Below are 21797 nucleotides of genomic sequence, written 5' to 3'. Positions count from 1 at the left end.
AATTTAATGAGACCCTGTTTGTATAAAAAGAAATAACAATCAGCTGGGCATGCCTATGGTCTCAGTGGCTTGAGAGTCTGAGGTGGGAGGATCAGTTGAGCCAGTGAAGTCAAGGCTGCAGTGGGCTCTGATAGTGCCACTGCACTCCAGCCTGGGTGACAGAGACCCTACCTCAACATGAAAAAAAAAATCAAATTTAAAAGTATCTCTTTTTAAAGTAACTGCAGGACTTTCTTCACTTCTTGTACAATTTGGGCAAGTTTTTGATCACTACGCTCCTCATTGTCTTCATTAGCAAGGTAGGATGAGTGAGATTTCCTGAGATTTCCTAAAATCCTCCAAACTCTGAATTCCTTGAGTTGTTAGTTTATAATGTTTTGCCCATGAGACCAAAGTCCCTTTTACCTCTTACTAGTGCTAATCACAGAGAAGAGTAAGGGCTCATACCTATAATAACTTTGTTTTAAAAACAGGAACAGTGAATAATCTGATGAATCATGTGTTACAGAGATTTATTTTGAAAATAAATATATATCCACTTTTGTCAGTTGATATAATGACAGTTGTAGATTTAGAAAGCAGTCAGAACCAACTTCAGGAGTGTTGAAACATATGTAAACTACACTAATTGGAGGAAGTTGTTAAATAAGTCAACAGATTGGCAGTTATTTGCTGCAACACTACCTTTGCATTGGTCACTTCTGCAAGGCAGAACTTCTAAACAGCCTATCAATATAATTGAGAATTATGAAAAATACGAGCCAGACACTGTGGCTTCTGCCCATCACTGCAGCGCTTTGGAAGCCTGTGGTGGACGTATTGCTTGAGTCTAAGAGTTCAAGACCAGCCTGGGCAACATGGCAAAACCCCATTTAAACAAAAAAATTACAAAAATTAGTCAGATGTGGATGTTCATGCCTGTATTCCCAGCTACTTGGAAGGCTGATGTGGGAGGATCAGTGGAGCCTGAAAGGCAGAGGCTGCAGCAAGCCAAGATCATGCCATTGCACTGTAGCCTGAATAGCAAAGAGACACTCTGCCTAAAATAAAAATAAAAATATCCAGACCGTTTGCTTTAGGAATTCTAGTCTGATGAAGGCAACATATATGTGGAAAGAGAGAGTTTTATGAAGGTATTCATTCCAGTATTATTTTCAGAGCAAAGAATGAAATGAAAAGCTAACAGATCAAAAGGATAGGAGACATAAACCATATGTATTTACTCAAAATAATAAGAATTTTCCTAAGATATACAACCACTGGAAAAACACAGTGCATACAGCTATGTAAATATTCGGCTCAGGTATTCAAAAAAGATGCCTGAATGTGAGAGAAAGAAATTATGTTAATTCCTAGCATACTCATTATGCTAGGGTGAGTTCTGTTTTAAAATATGGCTTATGGGTGATTTTTTTTCATCATCTAAGTTTTTTAGTGTTATTAAGAGTTACATTACTTCCCTAACACACAAATAACTGTTTTATTTATGTTAACATATATACTGCTACCTAAATTATTGTTAGTAGTTATGAGAAGGGTGGGAAAGAAACTTCTCAAAGCATTTTTTCCTAAATCTTAATGTTTTAAGCAATGAAAGTATCCAACAGATTACATATTGACATCGTATGTTTTGCACATTTTAAAATAATCTTCAGAGCCATGCACTCAAGTCAAATTTCCACATTTCTGATAGAAATATTCCCAAGATGGATTTGATGACATACTGGTAAAAGCCATACTGCTTTCAAATTCCAGTTCTGTATGTCTTCTTTGAGCAATGATCCAGTCTTTAAAGTCATATCTTCCTGATGACAATCATATTTTCCTCATATTTGATTACTTCTTTTAACTTAAAATTCTATAGGGCATGAACTTCCAGATTCACAGCCAAAAGCCTTATTCTTTAGTGTCCAACTCAGGGATTCATGGAAAGAGTAGGAAGCAATTATAAATAGAATGCTCTGATTTTTACAGCCCACTGTTTATTGTCCTGTCATAATTACAAATACAGATTTTATAACTCTAGACATCTCTGTAGAAGAGTGAGCTGATGGAGAATTTTAAGCTACACTTAATATTCCTTCTAAAATTGGTTATGCATTTTCAAGTTTGTCACCAAATGACACATTTTTCATCTGGGGTAAAGTAAAATATATACATATCTGGGTTTACAACGGATGTAGTTTTGAAGGAAATTACTTTAAAATAAAACTTGTTACAATTGAGGGATAGGCATAGGTAAGTCCATGCATTTAATTCCTGAATCTTATCTTCATTAGACTAAAGGTAGAAACACATTCCTAAATTAGCACCCTGAAATTGATTCAAGTGGATTTTTATTTCCCTTAATGAAGAGATACATGGATTTGGTTGTGAGACAAGAGGGCCTTTTAAGTTTTACTAGTTGAAAGCCTGTTTGTGTTTTCGTCAACTACCGGCCACCACCGCCTTGGAAAACGGTATTGTTGTTTTTGTTTTAGTTTTTATATATGGCATCTAGAGGCAAGGAAGCAAAAATGACACCAAATTGTGGATGGAAAATGAAGTCACATGTATTTTACCAGTGCAGGAAAAGTGACAATGTGGTTTCATTTTCTTAAACTCGTGTGTGTGTGTGTGTGTGTGTGTGTGTGTGTGTGTAGAATAACCTTCTGTAAAATGAGTGTTCAGGGGGAGGAGGGAAGGGGGACTCGAAATGAAAATGGGTAAAAGGGCCCGTGACAGAGCTGAATGCTACTACATCCAGAAATTCACATGCCTGAGAGACAATCACAGCCTTCATTGCTCGGTAAAAGCTGCATTTCTGTCCTGCGGGTTTTCATTTGCATGTGCACAATTTTGCACCTGCAGGTCTCTTCCAGAAGGCCATCATTCAGAGCGGCACCGCCCTGTCCAGCTGGGCAGTGAACTACCAGCCGGCCAAGTACACTCGGATATTGGCAGACAAGGTCGGCTGCAACATGCTGGACACCACGGACATGGTAGAATGCCTGCGGAACAAGAACTACAGGGAGCTCATCCAGCAGACCATCACCCCAGCCACCTACCACATAGCCTTCGGGCCCGTGATTGACGGCGACGTCATCCCAGACGACCCTCAGATCCTGATGGAGCAAGGCGAGTTCCTCAACTACGACATCATGCTGGGCGTCAACCAAGGGGAAGGCTTGAAGTTCGTGGACGGCATCGTGGACAATGAGGACGGTGTGACGCCCAATGACTTTGACTTCTCCGTGTCCAACTTCGTGGACAACCTTTACGGCTATCCTGAAGGGAAAGACACTTTGCGGGAGACTATCAAGTTCATGTACACAGACTGGGCCGATAAGGAAAACCCGGAGACGCGGCGGAAGACTCTGGTGGCTCTCTTTACTGACCACCAGTGGGTGGCCCCCGCTGTGGCCACTGCCGACCTGCACGCGCAGTATGGCTCCCCCACCTACTTCTATGCCTTCTATCATCACTGCCAAAGCGAAATGAAGCCCAGCTGGGCCGACTCGGCCCACGGCGACGAGGTGCCCTACGTCTTCGGAGTCCCCATGATCGGCCCCACCGAGCTCTTCAGTTGTAACTTCTCCAAGAACGACGTCATGCTCAGCGCCGTGGTCATGACCTACTGGACGAACTTCGCCAAAACTGGGTACGTGCCTCTTCGGGTCGGGGTTGAGCTGTCCTCGTCACTCGTTTGGGTCCTCAATACAGGTGTTGGTTCTACCGGCATGTGCAGGAGCACATACACATACACACCCACACACACGCAGGCACACATGTACACACAGACACACACACAGCAATAACAGGCAGCCCCTCCCCCAGCATCTATGGGAACTCATTGTTTTCTTTCTTCACTCCTCAAGTGTTCTAGGAGCAAAACGCTTTACTGTCAAACCAGATTCTTACTAGTGTTCTGATGGCCCATTGGAAATTCCAGAGTTCCTACCTACAATTGCAGGACTCACGTGCACATGACGATTCTGATAATACATGATCAAACAGTTTGGTGTTTGTTCTTATTGTTGTTTTAGAGACTCAGGCTCACTCTGTTGCCCACACTGGAGTGCAGTGATGCAACAGTAGCTCACTGCAGCCTTGAACTCCTAGGCTCAAGCCATCCTCTTGCCTCAGCCTCCAGAGGAGCTGGGACTACAGGTGACTGCCACCATGCCTAGCTATTTATTTTTATTTTTATTTTTTTGTAGAAACAGGGTCTCGCTCTGTTGCCTAGGCTAGGGTGCAGTGGCACAATCATAGCTCACTGAAGCCTTGAACTTATGGGTTCATGTGATCCTCCGATCTCAGCCTCTAGAATAGCTGGGACTACAGGGATGCACCAAAGTGCCCCCACATGAATTTTTGTGGAGACAAGGTTTGCTATGTTGCCCAGGCTGCTCTCAAATACCTGGGATCAAGGGATCCTCCCACCTCAACCTTCTGAATAGCAGGGACTACAGGTGCATACCACCATATGGAGAAAACTTTACTTTGTTAGAGATGGGGTTTTCTATGTCACCCCATCGGGTCTCAATCTCCTGGGCTCAAGTGATCTTCCCATCTCAGCCTCCCAAAGTGCTGAGACTACAAGTGTGAGCCATTGCACCAACTCTGATTACAGAGTTTTAAGTCTAATTTCAACCATATCTCTTTTGTTAAATTATAAGGATATCACAGCACATGTACCACTTGTGGAACTGTGTTCATTGCCTGGCCATAGGAATGAAAACAAATATCATAAGTATAGAGAAATATACATATGTATTCCTATATATATTTAATATACATATATAAATATAGATATTCCCATATGTATTATATATAGTACATATACATTTGTATTTGTATATATATAAAATATAGAAAAATATTTTTATATACACAAATAAAAAATATACTATATATACAAATACAAATATATATACAATGTAAAAATACAAATATATATATGTATTTTCTTTGCTATATAAATAACTATATATGGAGAGTGAGCAAATGAAAATATATTTGTATCATATTGCTATATGGAATGCATACATAAACACACATGCAAACATATATGTGTCTCTCACAGGAAAGCTCATTTATTGGCCTAAATGTACTAGAAAACAGAAAATACACAAAAAGCACACAAACAACAGAGTCTGCCAATATTCTGCTAAGAGGATCCTCTGCAAATCATGGGAGAAAAGAACCCAAAACATGCTAAATAGCTCCAGTCATTGTGGCACCTTTTCATTTTGTCTTGTCTGATAATGTAACTATGGAAATGGATGGGGTATCATTCTGTTCTGCTCTTGTGTGCCTCCATCATTCACCCTGCACCTCTTTACAGCAAATGAGAGTGAGATATGCATGTCACCGAGGGAGGGTCCATCTCCCCATCATACGGAGTGAGGCTCTGAGACTGCAGGGGTCCTGTAATCCTGAGAAGATTTGGGGATACTGGTGGTTTCGACGTCTAGGTGTTTAGCAGCTGGCATACTGTACAAGGATTCCAAAGTGGTTTGGGTGGGAGTGGCTTAAGAAAGTTTTGTGTTCTTGGAAAAAGTACAGACTGTTTCTGGAGTGGAGCATGTATCATCTGGGTACCAATTTTCAATAATCAGACTTTGTTTATTTGGTCTGAGAAAGGCTACCAGAAGGAGAAGGGAGAAGGGACCATTTGGTGGAGATGCTTGTCCATTACACAAAGGTTCTTTCCTGTATGAAGAAATGATTGAAATCAAATTAATACTTTTTTTTTTTTTTTTTTTTTTTTTTTTTTTTTTTAAGTAGACCTTGTTTGTTAGTTTGCTTGGGCTGCTGTTAAGAACAAACTATCAAAATGGTATCAAAAACTGTATGTCTGTGTTGGGCACAGTAACTCATGCCTGAAACTCCAGCACTTTGGGTGACTGAGGTGAGAAGAATGCCTGAGGAGGCCAAGAGTTTAAGACCAGCCTGGGCAACACAGTGAGAGTTTATCTCTACCAAACAATGAAAAAAAATTATCTGGGCATGGTAGCATATGCTGAGAGTTTCAGCTACTCAGAAGGCTGAGGCAAGAGAATCACTTGAGCACAGGAGGTCGAGGCTGCTGTGGGCCACGTTTGCACCACTGCACTCCAACTTGGCTGACAGAGTGAAACCTGTGTCTTTATTAAAAAAAACAAACAAACAAAAAGGCACAAAAACCTGTGTGTCTTATAACAACAGAAATTTGTCATTTCACAGTTCATAAGACCGGAAGTCACTAGCTCGGCATGGTGGCGTGTGCCTATAATCCCAGCTACTCAGGAGGCTGAGGCAGGAGGATTGCCTGAACCAGGAGGCGGAGGTTGCGGTGAGCCGAGATCGCGCCATTGCACTCCAGCCTGGGTAACAAGAGCAAAACTCCGTCTCAAAAGAAAAAAAAAAAAAAGAAGTCACAAATGAAGGTGTTCACAGGGCCAATTTTCCTCCAAAAGCTGTAGGGGGTCATTTCCTTGCTGCTTCTGAGCTGCTGGGGTTTGGTGCAGTCTTTGGCATTCCTGGCTTGCAGGTGCAACCTCCACTCTCTGTCTTTCTCGTCTTGGGGCCTCCCTGTGTGTCTTTGTCTCCACATGGCCGTCTTCAATAAGGGTGTCTGCCAAGGTGTGTTAGAAGCTCACACTACTCCAGTATGACCTCATCTTAACATAAATAATTATATCTGTAGTTATCCTATTTCCAAATAAGTTCACATACTGAGGTGCTGGGATGAGGACTTCAGTGTACCTTGATTTACAGGGAGACAGTATTCAATCTCTAGTATCCTGTGAAGGCAGGGCCAGCTCCTCTTTTGTGGCAGCATTAAGATAGGGAGTGTCTGCCCTTGTGGAGAATTTCATCCTCTTGAAACCTAAAACCTTCATGAGAGTTTTTCAAAAAGGCCATGCTCATTTAATCTTCACTGCATTGGCATACAAATGTATTACTGACTTTGCATGTAAACACTCTCTTTACTTACTTTTGTTAAAACCGTATGCTTTTTCTTTTCCTCCTTACATAATTTGAAAATAAACTTTACATGATCATATTAAAAGGAAAGCTAGAATCATTCCTCATACATTTTATAGAACCATCAAAACAGCAGTGAAATCTAAATATTGCTGTTAAATTCTCATTACCTGGGAGAATGCTGGGAAGATGACCGCCTAAGAACAGCTCAGGACTTCAGCTCCCAGTGAAAGTGCAGAGGGTGAGTGGACGCCGCATTTCCAGACGAACTCTTATTGCCCACAGACCAGGAGATACCCAGGCAGAGGGGTCGCCAGCGTCACAGTCCCAGCCGGTGCAGCTGTTTTGGCCCCCGCGGGGCTGTTTCCGCCCGCGCGGCTGCTGTGACCACTCCCTGTTGCTGCGGTTCTCCATACAAAAGCCACTGGTCTGGGAGCCCTCTTAGCTGGCAAGCAGAGCCCTGAGACGGCAGAGCTGCCCATTCAGCTGAAATAGCGAGTCAGGCCAGGAGATTCCTAGGCAAAAAATCCGCCAGGAGCCGGCGCTGCAGTTCGAGCCGACTCCGTGAGTCACAGCACGGGAGATCCCGGCGCCTTTTCAACAAGCGACCGGAACGTGGGGTCCTTCAACTTAAAAGAAAAGACTCTGAGTCAGGGAGCCAGGTGATCAGGCTCGGTTGGTCCCACCCCTCCACCCCCAACAACAACCAAAACAAAAACAGTAATTGGAAACCCTCTGGGTTGAACCCTCCAAACCAAGCACAGCTGAACCGGGACAGTCCGGCTCCGCGAGGGAGGGGCTTCCGCCATTACTGAGACTCTCCACCGCTATGGAGGCAGGCTGCCGTTGCCGAGGCAACCCGCCGTTGCTGAGGCAACCTGCCACAACAGAGAGAGTCCCCCATAACAGAGGCGGGGCCACCATTGCTGAGACAGTTCTAACTACCCCTATATAAAAAGGACTACAGGGAAGAACTCAGGGCAGCTGGGTGGAGCCCACAGCAGCTCAGCAAAGCCCCTGCGGGCAGGCAGAGGCTAGGCCTGCTGCTAGCTGGGCGGGTCAGACCTGAAAGAAAAATCAAAAAAGGCAGTAGTGCAACGGAAACTCATAAAGCTCCAACTCCCTGGGACAGAGACAGACAACAGGTGGATAAACCCACAAAAATGGGAAGAAACCAGCACAAAAAGGATGAAAACTCCTGAAACCAGAACACCTCTCCTCCTAAAAGGGATCACAACTCCTCACCAGCAAGGGAACCAGACCGGATGGAGAAGGAAGGAGGGTGATGAAATGACAGAATCAGACTTCAGAAGGTGGGTAGTAAGAAACTACAGTGAGCTAAAAGAACATGTTCTAACCGAACGCAAAGAAAATAGGAACCTTGAAAAAAGATTGGACGAACTGCTGACGAGAATGGACAGCATAGAGAGGAGTATAAGTGAATTGATGGAGCTGAAAAACGCAACACGAGAACTTCATGAAGCATGCACAAGCTTCAATAGCCGAATTGACCAAGCAGAAGAAAGGATATCAGAGGTCGAAGAGCAACTCAATAAAATAAAAAGAGAAGGCAAGAACAGAGAAAAAAGCACAAAAAGGAATGAACAAAATCTTCAAGAAATGTGGGACTATGTGAAAAGACCTAATCTACGTCTGATAGGTGTACCTGAATGTGATGAAGAGAATGAATCCAAGTTGGAAAATACTCTTCAGGATATTATCCAGGAAAACTTCCCCAACCTAGCAAGACAGACCAATATTCAAATCCAGGAAATACAGAGAACACCACAAAGATATTCCTCAAGAAGAGCAACCCCAAGGCACATAATCGTCAGATTCACCAGGGTTGAAATGAAAGAGAAAATGCTAAGGGCAGCCAGAGAGAAAGGTCGGGTTACCCACAAAGGGAAGCCCATTAGACTCACAGCAGATCTCTCAGCAGAAACCCTACAAGCCAGAAGAGATTGGGGGCCAATATTCAACATCCTCAAAGAAAAGAACTTTGAACCCAGAATCTCCTATCCAGCCAAACTAAGCTTCATAAGTGAAGAAAAAATAAAATCCTTTGTGAACAAGCAAGCACTCAGAGATTTCATCACCACCAAACCTGCTCTACAAGAACTCCTGAAAGAGGCTCTACACATATAAAGGAACAACCAGTACCAGCCACTCCAAGAACACACCAAATGGTAAAAGAGCATCAACACAATCAAGAATCTGCATCAACTAACCAACAAAACAGCCAGGTAGCATCAAAATGACAGCATCAAATTCACACATAACAATACTATCCCTAAATGTCAATGGACTAAATGCCCCAATCAAAAGACACAGACTGGCAAATTGGATAAAAAGCCAAAACCCATCAGTGTGCTGTATCCAGGAAACCCATCTTACATGCAAGGATACACAAAGGCTCAAAACAAAGGGATGGAGGAAGATCTACCAAGGAAATGCAGAGCAAAAAAAGGCAGGAGTTGCAATTCTCATCTCTGATAAAATAGACTTTAAAGCAACAAAGATCAAAAGAGACAAAGAAGGACATTACATAATGGTAAAAGGATCACTGCAACAAGAAGAGCTAACGATCCTAAATATATACGCACCAATACAGGAGCACCCAGATACATAAGACAAGTTCTTAATGACATACAAAGAGACTTAGACTCCCACACAATAATAGTGGGAGACTTTAACACCCCATTGTCAATATTAGACAGATCAATCAGACAGAAAATCAACAAAGATATCCAGGACCTGAATACAGACCTGGAACAAGCAAACCTAATAGACATTTACAGAACTCTCCACCCCAAATCCACAGAATATACATTCTTCTCAGCACCACATCACACCTACTCTAAAATTGACCACATAATTGGTAATAAATCACTCCTCAGCAAATGCAAAAGAACGGAAATCATAACAAACAGTCTCTCAGACCACAGTGCAATCGAGTTAGAACTCAGAATGCAGAAACTAACTCAGAACCGCACAGCTTCATGGAAACTGAACAACTTGCTCTTGAAAGTTGACTGGATAAACAATGAAATGAAGGCAGAAATAAAGATGTTCTTCGAACCCAATGAGAACGAAGACACAACATACCAGAATCTCTGGGCCACATTTAAAGCAGTCTATAGAGGAAAATATATAGCAATAAGTGCCCACATGAGAAGAAAGGAGAGATCTAAAATTGACACCCTATCATCAAAATTGAAAGAGCTAGAGGAGCAAGATCAAAAAACTCAAAACCTAGCAGAAGACAGGAAATAACTAAGATCAGAGCAGAACTGAAGGAAATAGAGACACAAAAAACTCTTCAAAAAATCAATAAATCCAGGAGCTGGTTTTTTGAAAAGATCAACAAAATAGACAGACCACTAGCCAGATTAATAAAAAAGAAAAGAGAGGATAACCAAATTGATGCAATAAAAAACGATAAAGGTGATATCACCACAGATTCCACAGAAATCCAAACCATCATCAGAGATTATTACAAACAACTCTATGCACATAAACTAGTAAACCTGGAAGAAATGGATAAATTCCTGGACACCTGCATCCTCCCAAGCCTAAACCTGGAAGAAGCCGAAACCCTGAAAAGACCAATAACATGGTCTGAAGTCGAGGCAGCAATAAAAAGCCTACCACCCCAAAAAAAGCCCAGGTCCAGATGGGTTCACAGCTCAATTCTACCAGACATACAAGGAGGAGCTGATACCATTCCTTCTGAAACTATTCCAGACAATCCAAAAAGAGGGAATCCTTCCCAAATCATTTTAAGAGACAAACATCATCCTGATACCAAAACCCGGCAGAGACTCAACAAGAAAAGAAAATTTCAGGCCAATATCCATGATGAACATAGATGCAAAAATCTTCAATAAAATACTGGCAAACCGATTGCAACAGCATATCAAAAAGCTCATCCACCATGATGAAGTAGGATTCATCCCGGGGATGCAAGGCTGGTTCAACATACACAAGTCCATACATGTAATTCACCACATAAACAGAACCAAAGACAAAAACCACATGATTATCTTGATTGATGCAGAGAAGGCTTTTGACAAAATTCAACAACGCTTTATGCTAAAAACCCTCAATAAACTAGGTATTGACGGAACGTATCTCAAAACAATAAAAGCTATTTACGACAAACCAACAGCCAATATCATACTGAATGGGCAAAAACTGGAAGCATTCCCTTTGAAATCTGGCACTAGACAAGGATGCCCTCTCTCACCACTCCTATTCAATATAGTACTGGAAGTTCTAGCCAGAGCAATCAGGCAAGAAAAAGAAATAAAGGGTATCCAAATTGGAAAGGAGGAAATCAAATTGTCTCTATTTGCAGATGACATGATTGTATATCTGGAAGACCCCATCATCTCCGCCCAAAATCTCCTGAAACTGATTAACAACTAAAGCAAAGTCTCAGGATACAAAATCAACGTGCAAAAATCACAAGGATTCCTATACACCAGTAATAGACTTCAAGAGAGCCAAATCAAGAACGAACTGCCATTCACAATTGCTACAAAGAGAATAAAGTACCTAGGAATACAACTAACAAGGAATGTAAAGGACCTCTTCAAGGAGAACTACAAGCCATTGCTCAACGAAATAAGAGAGGATACAAACAGATGGAGAAACCTTCCATGTTTATGGTTAGGAAGAATCAACATCATGAAAATGGCCATACTGCCAAAAGTAATTTACAGATTCAACGCTATTCCCATCAAGCTACCAATGACCTTCTTCACAGAACTGGAAAAAAACACCTTAAACTTCATATGGAACCAAAAGAGAGCCCGCATAGCCAAGTCAATTCTAAACAAAAAGAACAAAGCAGGAGGCATCACACTACCGGACTTCAAACTATACTACAAGGCTACAGTAATCAAAACAGCATGGTACTGGTACCAAAACAGAGATATAGACCAATGGAACAGAACAGAGGCCTCAGAGGAAATACAACATACCCACAACCATCTGATCTTCGACAAACCTGACAAAAACAAGCAATGGGGAAAGGACTCCCTGTTTAATAAATGGTGTTGGGAAAACTGGCTAGCCATGTGCAGAAAGCAGAAACAGGACCCCTTCGTGACACGTTACACCAAAATTAACTCCAGATGGATTAAAGACTTAAACATCAGACCTAATACCATAAAAACCTTAGAAGAAAATCTAGGCAAAACCATTCAGGACATAGGTGTAGGCATGGACTTCATGACCAAAATGCCAAGAGCAATGGCAACAAAAGCCAAAATAGACAAATGGGACCTAATCAAAATCCACAGCTTCTGCAGGGTAAAAGAAACAGTCAGTAGAGTGAATCGGCAACCAACAGAATGGGAAAAAATTTTTGCAGTCTACCCATCTGACAAGGGGCTGATATCCATAATTTACAAAGAACTAAAGCAGATCTACAAGAAAAAAGCAAACAAGCCCATTCAAAAATGGGCGAAGGATATGAACAGATACTTTACAAAAGAAGACATACAGGAGGACAACAAACATATGAAAAAATGCTCATCATCACTGGTAATCAGAGAAATGCAAATCAAAAACACATTGAGATACCATCTCACACCAGTTAGAATGGCGATCATTAAAAAATCGGGAAACAACAGATGCTGGAGAGGATGTGGAGAAATAGGAACACTTTTACACTGTTGGTGGGAATGTAAATTAATTCAACCATTGTGGAAGACAGTGTGGCGATTCCTCAAGGACCTAAAAATAGAAATCCCATTTGACCCAGCAATCCCATTACTGGGTATATATCCAAAGGATTATAAATCATTCTACTACAAGGACACGTGCACACGAATGTTCATTGCAGCACTGTTTACAATAGCAAAGACCTGGAACCAACCCAAATGCCCAACGATGATAGACTGGATAGGGAAAATGTGGTACATATACACCATGGAATATTATGGAGCCATCAAAAACGATGAGTTCACGTCCTTTGTAGGGACATGGATGAACCTGGAAACCATCATTCTCAGCAAACTGACACAAGAGCAGAAAATCAAACACCGTATTTTGTCGCTCATAGGCGGGTGTTGAACAATGAGAACACATGGACACAGGGAGGGGAGCGCTACACACTGGGGTCCGTTGGAGGGAAATGGGGGAGGGGCTGGATTTGGGGAGGTGGGAAGAGATAGCATGGGGAGAAATGACAGATACAGGTGAGGGGACGGAAGGCAGCAAAGCACACTGCCATGTGTGTACCTATGCAACAATCTTGCATGTTCATCACATGTACCCCAAAACCTAAAATGCAATTAAAAAAAAAAAAAAGAAAAAAAAAAAATTCTCATTACCTGTTTCTTCCTGTCTCCCAAAGGCTAGAGATTGAGGCTGGCTCTCTCATTATTAAAAAAAGGAAAAAGAGACAGAGAAAGATAAAGGGAGTTAATTAGTTCTATGAGGTGATGGTTATCATGGCTGGCAGCAGCTGGATGCTTTTACCAAGACAACATGAAGGTCTGCGAGAGCAGTGAGAATACTACAGTGATTGCTCTGTTATTGAGGGCTTTCTAACAACATAAATCTGTTTCTTAAAATCACTTAGCTTAGAGCTTGTGGTTTATACTCTGAGTTTAGGGAATACATCCATTTTGCCATTCATGTTCTGTGTTGAGGGTGCTTCTAGCTTTCATGAAGACCCTGACATCATTGGAGCAGATGAGGAAGGAATAACTAGAAGACACGCTCTGATGCTACTGAAATAAAAAACTGCAGGTAGAGACAGTTCACTGAGGTATCCAGAGCTCGAATGTTGGTCCATCTGAAGCCTCTATTTTTGTTTCTACTACCTGTGGGAAACGTCCCTAAAATAACACTGAGTATATTAATGCATTGAGTTCTTTTAATTTATTAGAAAGGTATGAGAATGACTCAAATGATTCTTCAGGAAAATTACTCAGAACTTACATCCCATGTGAAATGCAAGGTGTGGATTTAAATACAAACAGTTGAAGTGATCACAGCTCCGTGGCAGCCCCATAAAAGTAGAAAATGGGGAATTTCACTGTCAGGCACAGTCTGGTGGGCCAGGTGTTTGTCAGTAGATGAAAGAGCTTTGGTTGCAGTTGCTAGTTACTTGTTTATTGCAAATTGGGTGGTGGCGCAATCAGTCCAGGACAGCGGAGTACTCCCTGTCACCAGGTGCAGAGAGCAACCTGATGGCCATAAGGAGAAAGCATGGAATGTGCCTTATCTGTTGTCACAGTGTGAGCTGCCAAGTTTAACGCTGTTCTGCAGAGCACACACTCAGACAGTGACTCACAGAACAGGAGGGCTTATTTCGGCATACCATCACTGTTCCCTTTCAGCACTGGAGGTGACAGGAGGAAACAAGAATAACTCCCAGCATGTCTGTCACTACACAGTGCCGTGTAGAGAGGATCGCATTGTGCCAGGACGTGCTTTACCACTCTCCGTGAGTGTCATGTCAAGCGTTCTAAACCTGCAGTTACAGTACACTCTTCTGATGGCACACATGTTTGTTGAGATGAAGTGGATGGTATCTGGATTTCTCTATACAGACATCTCAAAGCAGATGTTTTTGACCTTTAGCCTAGCTTTGAAGGCACATATACCTGGTAAACATAAACCTTTGGAATTTGGATGAGCAGAGATAAAATGATGTTGGAATGTGCATGTCAGAGAAAAAAAGAAAGGGAGGATGGAGGAAATAAAGGACAGGTTGTTGGGACGAATGAAGGGAGAGAATGAGGAAAGAAGGGAGGAGGGAAGGAAGGTGGCAGGAAGGGAGTGAGGGAAAGAAGAAAGGAGAAAAGGAGGGAATCAAGAAAGGGGTGAAGGAAGGGAAGAAGAAGAAAAGAAAGGAATGGGGATAGAGATGTAGAAAAGATGAAGGGAGGCAAGAAAGGTGAAATGAAAGAAGGGACTAAAGAAAGGAGAAAAGAAAGGAAAGAAAGAGTGAGAAAAGAGGGAAAGCAGAAGTGAGAAGGGACAAAGAACAGAAGGAAGAAAGGAAACAGTGCAGGCAGAGAGGGAAGGAATAAAATGGAGGGAGAGAAAGCAAGAAGGTAGGGAGAGAGGAAAGAAGGAAGACAGGGAAGAAAAGAAAAGGGGATAGAAGAGGAAAAGAAGAAAGGAATGAGTAAAGGGGGAAGAATAAAACAGGAAAGGGAGAGTGAGAGTGAGAAAAGAGGGAAGGGAGGAGGGGAAGAAGGAAAGAAGGAGGGAGGAACAATTGGATCCTTGCTTACAAACCATGTTGTTTGTATGTTTTCATGGTAACATTAGGTGAGAGTGCTCTCCCATCTTAGAAAGGTGGAGTCAACAAGTCCACACAGTAGAAATGAGGAGGAAGTTGCTGCAGAGGCTGTGTGCTATGATAATCGTCATCAAGACAGGATGTTTAAATCAGTGAATGACAGGGCCTCAAGTAATCTTTGCTATTTCTTTTGTATTGTTTTGAATAGGGAAGCAGGTGCCTATACCTGTGCCCGAGGGAGATTCTCCCATGTAGCAAGGCGGTGTTTCAATGTTAGTCAAGGTCAGGAAATTACAATCATGCTGGAAGAGAACCATGGAAGCCCAAACATTCAAAGGCATTGGAGAAATAGGGTAGATTGAGACCATTTTTGGAAATGAGGAGCAACATCAAGGAAAAGTGAAAACTATCTCTAAGGTTTGGAAAGGGTTCTAGAGAATTAAAGTAATTTTTCTCTAAAATTTTTTGGGAAATAGGAGAAATAAATAAAATAAAATAAAATAAAATAAAATTTTATTGTCCAAGATGATCAATAAAATTCAAGTGCCCATAGATCCATTATTATTTCATTTTCAGCTCTGTGTGGAAAAAGACGGACAAAAAGAAGTGGGGGAATCTTGGTCTCTCTCCTTTTTTTTTTTTTTTTTTTTTTTTTTTCCAGAGGCTGAGTTTGTTGCCCAGGCTGGAGTGTGGAGTGCAGTGGCATGATCTCAGCTCACTGCAACCCCTGTCTCCTGGGTTCAAGCAATTCTCCTGGCTTAGCCCCCCAAATAGCTAGGATTACAGGCATCTGCTACCATGCCTGGCTAATCTAGGTATTTTTAGTATAGATGAGGTGTCACCATGTTGGCCAGACTGGTCTCAAACTCCTGACATTGTGATATGTTCACCTTGGTGTCTCAAAGTGCTGAGATTACAGGCATGACCCACTGAAATCTTGACATAAAAAAGTCAACATATATTTTGACTTTCTTATGTTGTTACCCTGAGTCTCAGGTTTCTACATCAGATTGATTTCTATCCTATTTGCATCAGACCCTATTACTGTGTGGAATATGCTTGTATTTTATTATTAGTTTATATTAAACTATTGCTAAATCTATGGTTGAAAAAAGATGTCCCAATGAGATATTTAGCAGGGATTGGTTACAGAGAGTTGCAGCATAATTTTAGTTGTAAAGGCAACCTTTATTACCCCCACCGCAAAAAACAGACAAACAAACAAACAAAAAACAATTTAAAACTGAATTTATGAACATCTCCACCTGGTATGTAAGAGGAATCACTGAGTGCATAATAAACTAGTCTTGTAAAAGATCGTTAACTGTTTACAATACTTTGGGTATAAGGAAAACTAGTACTCCTTAAAGAAACAGCTGAGAGGATTCACAGATATTTTTACAGAGATCATAATACTTTACCTATCTCTAACTAGAGAAATGAACCCGACCTTAGAAAGACACTTGAGGCTACGCAGCCAAGATTACCTTTCGAATAAAACTGGACAGCGGGGAAGTGGATGTGTTAACTGCTGGAGGATAAGGAGGAAGACATGCATGGAGTCTTTTGATAGAGAGAACAATTTGTGCTTCTATCCTCAATCATTACAATCTTTAATTTTACTCACAGGAGTTTAAACACTTCTTATGCTGAATAAAGTCTAAAGACAAAACACTGATATCCCACATCTAGATCTCATTGTCTGGAGGGTTTGGTAAGGGAGAATGTCTTGGGCTGTCATCATCTCCATATATAGGTTTAAGAATTCTGACTGTGCACCTCCAAGATCCTTAATAAACAGATTGTTATCAGGCAGCAGCTCACTGATCTGGATTTCACAAATCCTGTGCTTTACTCTTCAAGAACAAAATTAATGTGTTTTCCGTATCTTTCAAATATACTCTGAATTCCTTCAAAAATATCATGGTAGCCAACATGACAGAATACTCCTTTTCCTAGATGCTCACTGCCCAATAGATAAGATCACCATATATAATTGACCCAATCCAGTAAATTTGGATTCATGAAAAATAAAGCAGAAATCTTCACTTCCATGCATTTATTTAGAACATTAAAAATTAGTACAAATTTTAGTAGGAATTTTTTCCTAAAGTATTTATTCATATATTTTTCTTTCATCACATTAAATAAGTGAAAATTTCAAAATTATCTCTGTGGGATTAAGCAAAAGAAACATGAGATGCTACAATTAATTCAACTTTTTTCAAAACCATATAAAATATGCATAATAATTAAAAAGCAGAATACTTTTCAAATATATTGTTCATGAATAAATAAAAAATCTCACGGTATTAGAACCTATGTGATTATATATATTTTTTCTCACCCTCTTAGTAAACTGAAAGCACAGCAGTTAGTGTGCATTAAACTAAAAGTTAGAGGTTACTGTTCTTTTTGTTGTCTATTACATTATACATCTTATAGCTATATCTATAGATGGATATACACATATATACATATATACACATAATATAAACATATATATATATATGCTGTATTAGTATACAGTATAAACTGTGGTATATGGTATACTTACACATAGTATGCAATATACAGTATACTCATATACTCCACAATGTATGTAGTAGAGAATTACAGTATATACTCTGATAATACAGTGTATTACTCCCTAGTTATCCTTTCCCTTGCAATCTGTAGGTCTTCTAATATTTATATTGGAATAAAGGGGATAATATTTCCTGAATTCTTACCATATGCCAGACATTTTGTCATTCTCTTTCAACCTTCATCACGTACTTCCAAGCTTGATATTCTCATTCACTATGTAGAGGAGTAAGTTAAAGCCAATACTAGCTGGAAAACTTGTTCAAGATTCTACAGATGTTAATGAGCCAGAGCTTCAGAAAGTTGAATAAAGGGAAATGATTTCTTTTATCACCTTTACAGACTGAAACTGAGGGGAGAAAATCTTCATTTAATACATGTTGCACCTCTGGGTCAAGTATATTGTTTGAAATTTGAACAGTGTCTGGTAACGTCTACGAATACAGAATCTTCCGTGCTCCTGCAGCCTTCTGTCAAGCAGGCCAATATGCAATGGCTGGAGGAAGCTTCAGAAAAATTTCATGAAGGAGGAATTACCTGGAAGATAGATCTTAGCTCATACTTGGAGCCATTGATTAGGATGTTGCAACTTCCTGCTTGCCTGGGGCTGCACAGGACATGTGAATGCTCAGTGCTAACCACTAGGTGACATTTTACCATGCATAATCTCAATTTTTTTTGTAACAAATAAATCTTAAGATGTTATTGGTGTTATAGCTTACTTTATCAATAGTAAAGAGAAAAAAGAAAGAAATTAGAATTTTATATATTTGTTTTTTGAAGGGGAAATATTATCGAAATACATAAAATGGTTATAAAGATGTTTAAAAGTTCTATGTTTTACGAATCTTTATGATTCTATGTGTCCCTACTGGTGAAAATGATGAGATAAATCTTTGGCACATAATTTTCAAGCACAATTTAGCATCTGTAACAGGTTTAAGCTTGTTTATGGGTTTCTTATTTCTCTAAAACATGTTAACCTCATAACTCTATGTATCATTTTAACAAACTTATTACAGCTTTTGTAGTGTGCTTTCTTTTCCAAACTCAGTTTTCAAAAGGTGTCCACATGCATAAGTATTTTCCTTTACGACAGACAGCTAACAAATTATGCATATGTCTATTTACAAATATTTTGTAATTATAAAGATTTTTTAATTCTGACTTGCATTTTTTTCTTGCTAAAACAGCAAAATCTCTTCATTCACTTCAAAAGCACTTACTGTAGAAGAAAGAGAATGTCCATTTCTTGAACAATGCTTCTTAATCAGTATTTCTTTACCTCAATACTGTTAAGCTTTTGGTCCAGAGAACTTCTTTGCTGTGGGGGTCTGTCCTGTGCACCAGAAGTTGTTTAGGGTCTTCTCTGACCTTCAGCTTTCGTAGGAACATTCCTTTGTCTATGAAAACCAAAATGTCTCCAGACATTGCCGAATATCTCTTTTGGGGCAAAAGACTCCTAGATGACTTTTACAGTTCAAAAGGAGTGAAACTTGAAATACTGAAATCTATCTAGAAATACTTTGTTTTGCTTTATTTTTGAAGATAATTTGATACTTAATCAATGGTAGACATGTTATTATAAAAGTGCCATAATAGTGCTATCAGGATTTATATTTAAAAGAAAAATGAAAGCAATTTTAAAAGAAAAGACAATATGGTACACAAGTCTAGGATAAAAGCAGAAAACATTCTGCTGAGCAGGAGGGGCAGATGGACAGGAGGCGAATACTGCAATCTGCAGATTGTAGTATTGTAACTTATTGATTTGTTGGTTCAGACAGTTTCTTGTAAAATATGGAAGAGTATGACCTTTCCTGTTTTCTTCCTTCTATCCCCAGGGATCCAAATCAACCAGTTCCACAGGATACCAAATTCATTCACACAAAACCCAACCGCTTTGAGGAAGTGGCGTGGTCCAAGTATAATCCCAAAGACCAGCTCTATCTGCATATTGGGTTGAAACCCAGAGTGAGAGATCACTACCGGGCAACGAAAGTGGCTTTCTGGTTGGAACTCGTTCCTCATTTGCACAACTTGAACGAGATATTCCAGTATGTTTCAACAACCACAAAGGTTCCTCCACCAGACATGACCTCATTTCCCTATGGTACGCGGCGATCTCCCGCCAAGATATGGCCGACCACCAAACGCCCAGCGATCACTCCTGCCAACAATCCCAAACACTCAAAGGACCCTCACAAAACGGGGCCCGAGGACACGACTGTCCTCATTGAAACCAAACGGGATTATTCCACCGAATTAAGCGTCACCATTGCCGTCGGGGCGTCGCTCCTCTTCCTCAACATTTTGGCCTTCGCAGCGCTGTACTACAAAAAGGACAAGAGGCGCCATGAGACTCACAGGCGCCCCAGTCCCCAGAGAAACAGCACAAATGATATCGCTCACATCCAGAATGAAGAGATGATGTCTCTGCAGATGAAGCAGCTGGAGCACGATCACGAGTGTGAGTCTCTGCAGGCGCACGACACGCTGAGGCTCACCTGCCCGCCAGACTACACCCTCACGCTGCGCCGGTCGCCAGATGACATCCCGCTGATGACGCCAAACACCATCACCATGATTCCAAACACACTGACCGGGATGCAGCCTTTGCACACCTTCAACACCTTCAGCGGAGGGCAGAACAGTACCAATTTACCCCACGGACATTCCACCACTAGAGTATAGCTTTGCGGTATTCCCCTCCTGTCCCTCTGCCCCTCCAGCCCAGCAACACACAACAGATAAAGAAACAGAAAGTAAGTCTCCGAATCACAGTCTTCTCCCGCGGACTTAAGACAAAAATGCAGAAAAGCAGTCATCCCGTCGTCCCAGTACACCCTTCTCATTGGCGTTTTCCGGTATTACGAGATCAACTTCTGACCCTATGAAATGTGAAAAGTGTACATTTCTGTTACAATACTGCTTTAAGATCTTGGCCACTCCACCCGATGTTTCGATTTCGTGTGACGAGGACATCACCATTTCAAGGTCCTGGGCGTTTCCAACATCACGGAAGCAGCGGACACTTCCGGAACTCAGCCAGGGACTCTTAATATTTTTTAATTACAATGGAAATTTAAACATTTCTTTCTGGGCCACACAATGGATGGCTCTCCTTAAGGGAAGAAAGAGTCTATGGGCTTTTTCCCAGCATGTGGAGCTGTAATCCAGAGAGAAGAAAAGGTAGAAATTTATTGTCAAAATAAAAGAATTGACTATGCAGAGAAATCTGTAGGGTTCTGTGCAAAGAGGTGTTTTGCCAGCCTGAACTATATTTAAGAAACTTTGTACAAAATAAAAATACATATTGCTGTGTTTAAACAAAAAGACAAAGAAGAAAAAAATATTTTGTTGCTGTTTTCAGTTTGAAACACGTTTTTGCAAGATACTGCTTTTCCTACTGCTCTGCATATATCTACAAATAGATATATTTATATATCAGCATATATACACACGCATACATATTAATCATATCGTCTCTGTTCCTGTGCAAAAAAAAAAAAAAAAGGCGTTCTTCTTATTAATCACTTGTAACAAAATGAGATTTTCTGACATGAGATTTTCATTTGTAAGAAGATGTTATGTCATACAGAATACTCAGAAGTTCTTTGTGGCTTACTTCTCTGTCAGGTTACAAAGACGCACGCAAGAACATTTTTAGGAGACCATTTTTTTGGAAAACTTTGATTTGTACATGTTAGCTTTTATGAAATTGCAGCATAGAAAGAGGTCCCCGAAACTGAATGTATTTAAAATTTGTTCAACTGATACACACACACACACAAAATCAGCAGGGAAAAAAATATACAAGTCCCATCCTGTAGTTCTGGCCCTTTGAATATGTTTAGGAAGAGTTGCTTCCCATTTCAGGATTGTACCAAAAAAAAAAAAAAAAAAAAAAAAAAAAAAAAAAAAAAAAGAAGAAGAAAGCTTGCCTTTGGTGGGGCTATGGCCCTTGGAGTAAATATGCCTCTGTGTTTTC

The 21797-nt window shown here is 40.7% G+C and overlaps 1 protein-coding gene across 3 annotated transcripts in view; it reads left to right on the top strand.

Annotated features, from left to right (window-relative positions):
• LOC141582918 (neuroligin-4, X-linked-like) overlaps window positions 1-20583 on the top strand; it is a 222465-nt gene extending 201882 nt beyond the window's left edge. For all 3 annotated transcript variants that reach the window (XM_074392381.1, XM_074392379.1, XM_074392380.1), the window contains 2 exons: window positions 2851-3640; window positions 19651-20583. In XM_074392381.1, the coding sequence (XP_074248482.1) occupies window positions 2851-3640; window positions 19651-20500 (1640 nt within the window). In that variant the 3' untranslated portion in view covers window positions 20501-20583. The remainder of the gene's footprint in view (window positions 1-2850; window positions 3641-19650) is intronic.
• The last annotated feature ends 1214 nt before the right edge of the window (window positions 20584-21797 follow it).

Source organism: Saimiri boliviensis, chromosome Y, assembly GCF_048565385.1.
Source record: "Saimiri boliviensis isolate mSaiBol1 chromosome Y, mSaiBol1.pri, whole genome shotgun sequence".
Lineage (NCBI taxonomy): Eukaryota > Metazoa > Chordata > Mammalia > Primates > Cebidae > Saimiri > Saimiri boliviensis.
This window is presented reverse-complemented; position numbering and strand designations above follow the sequence as displayed.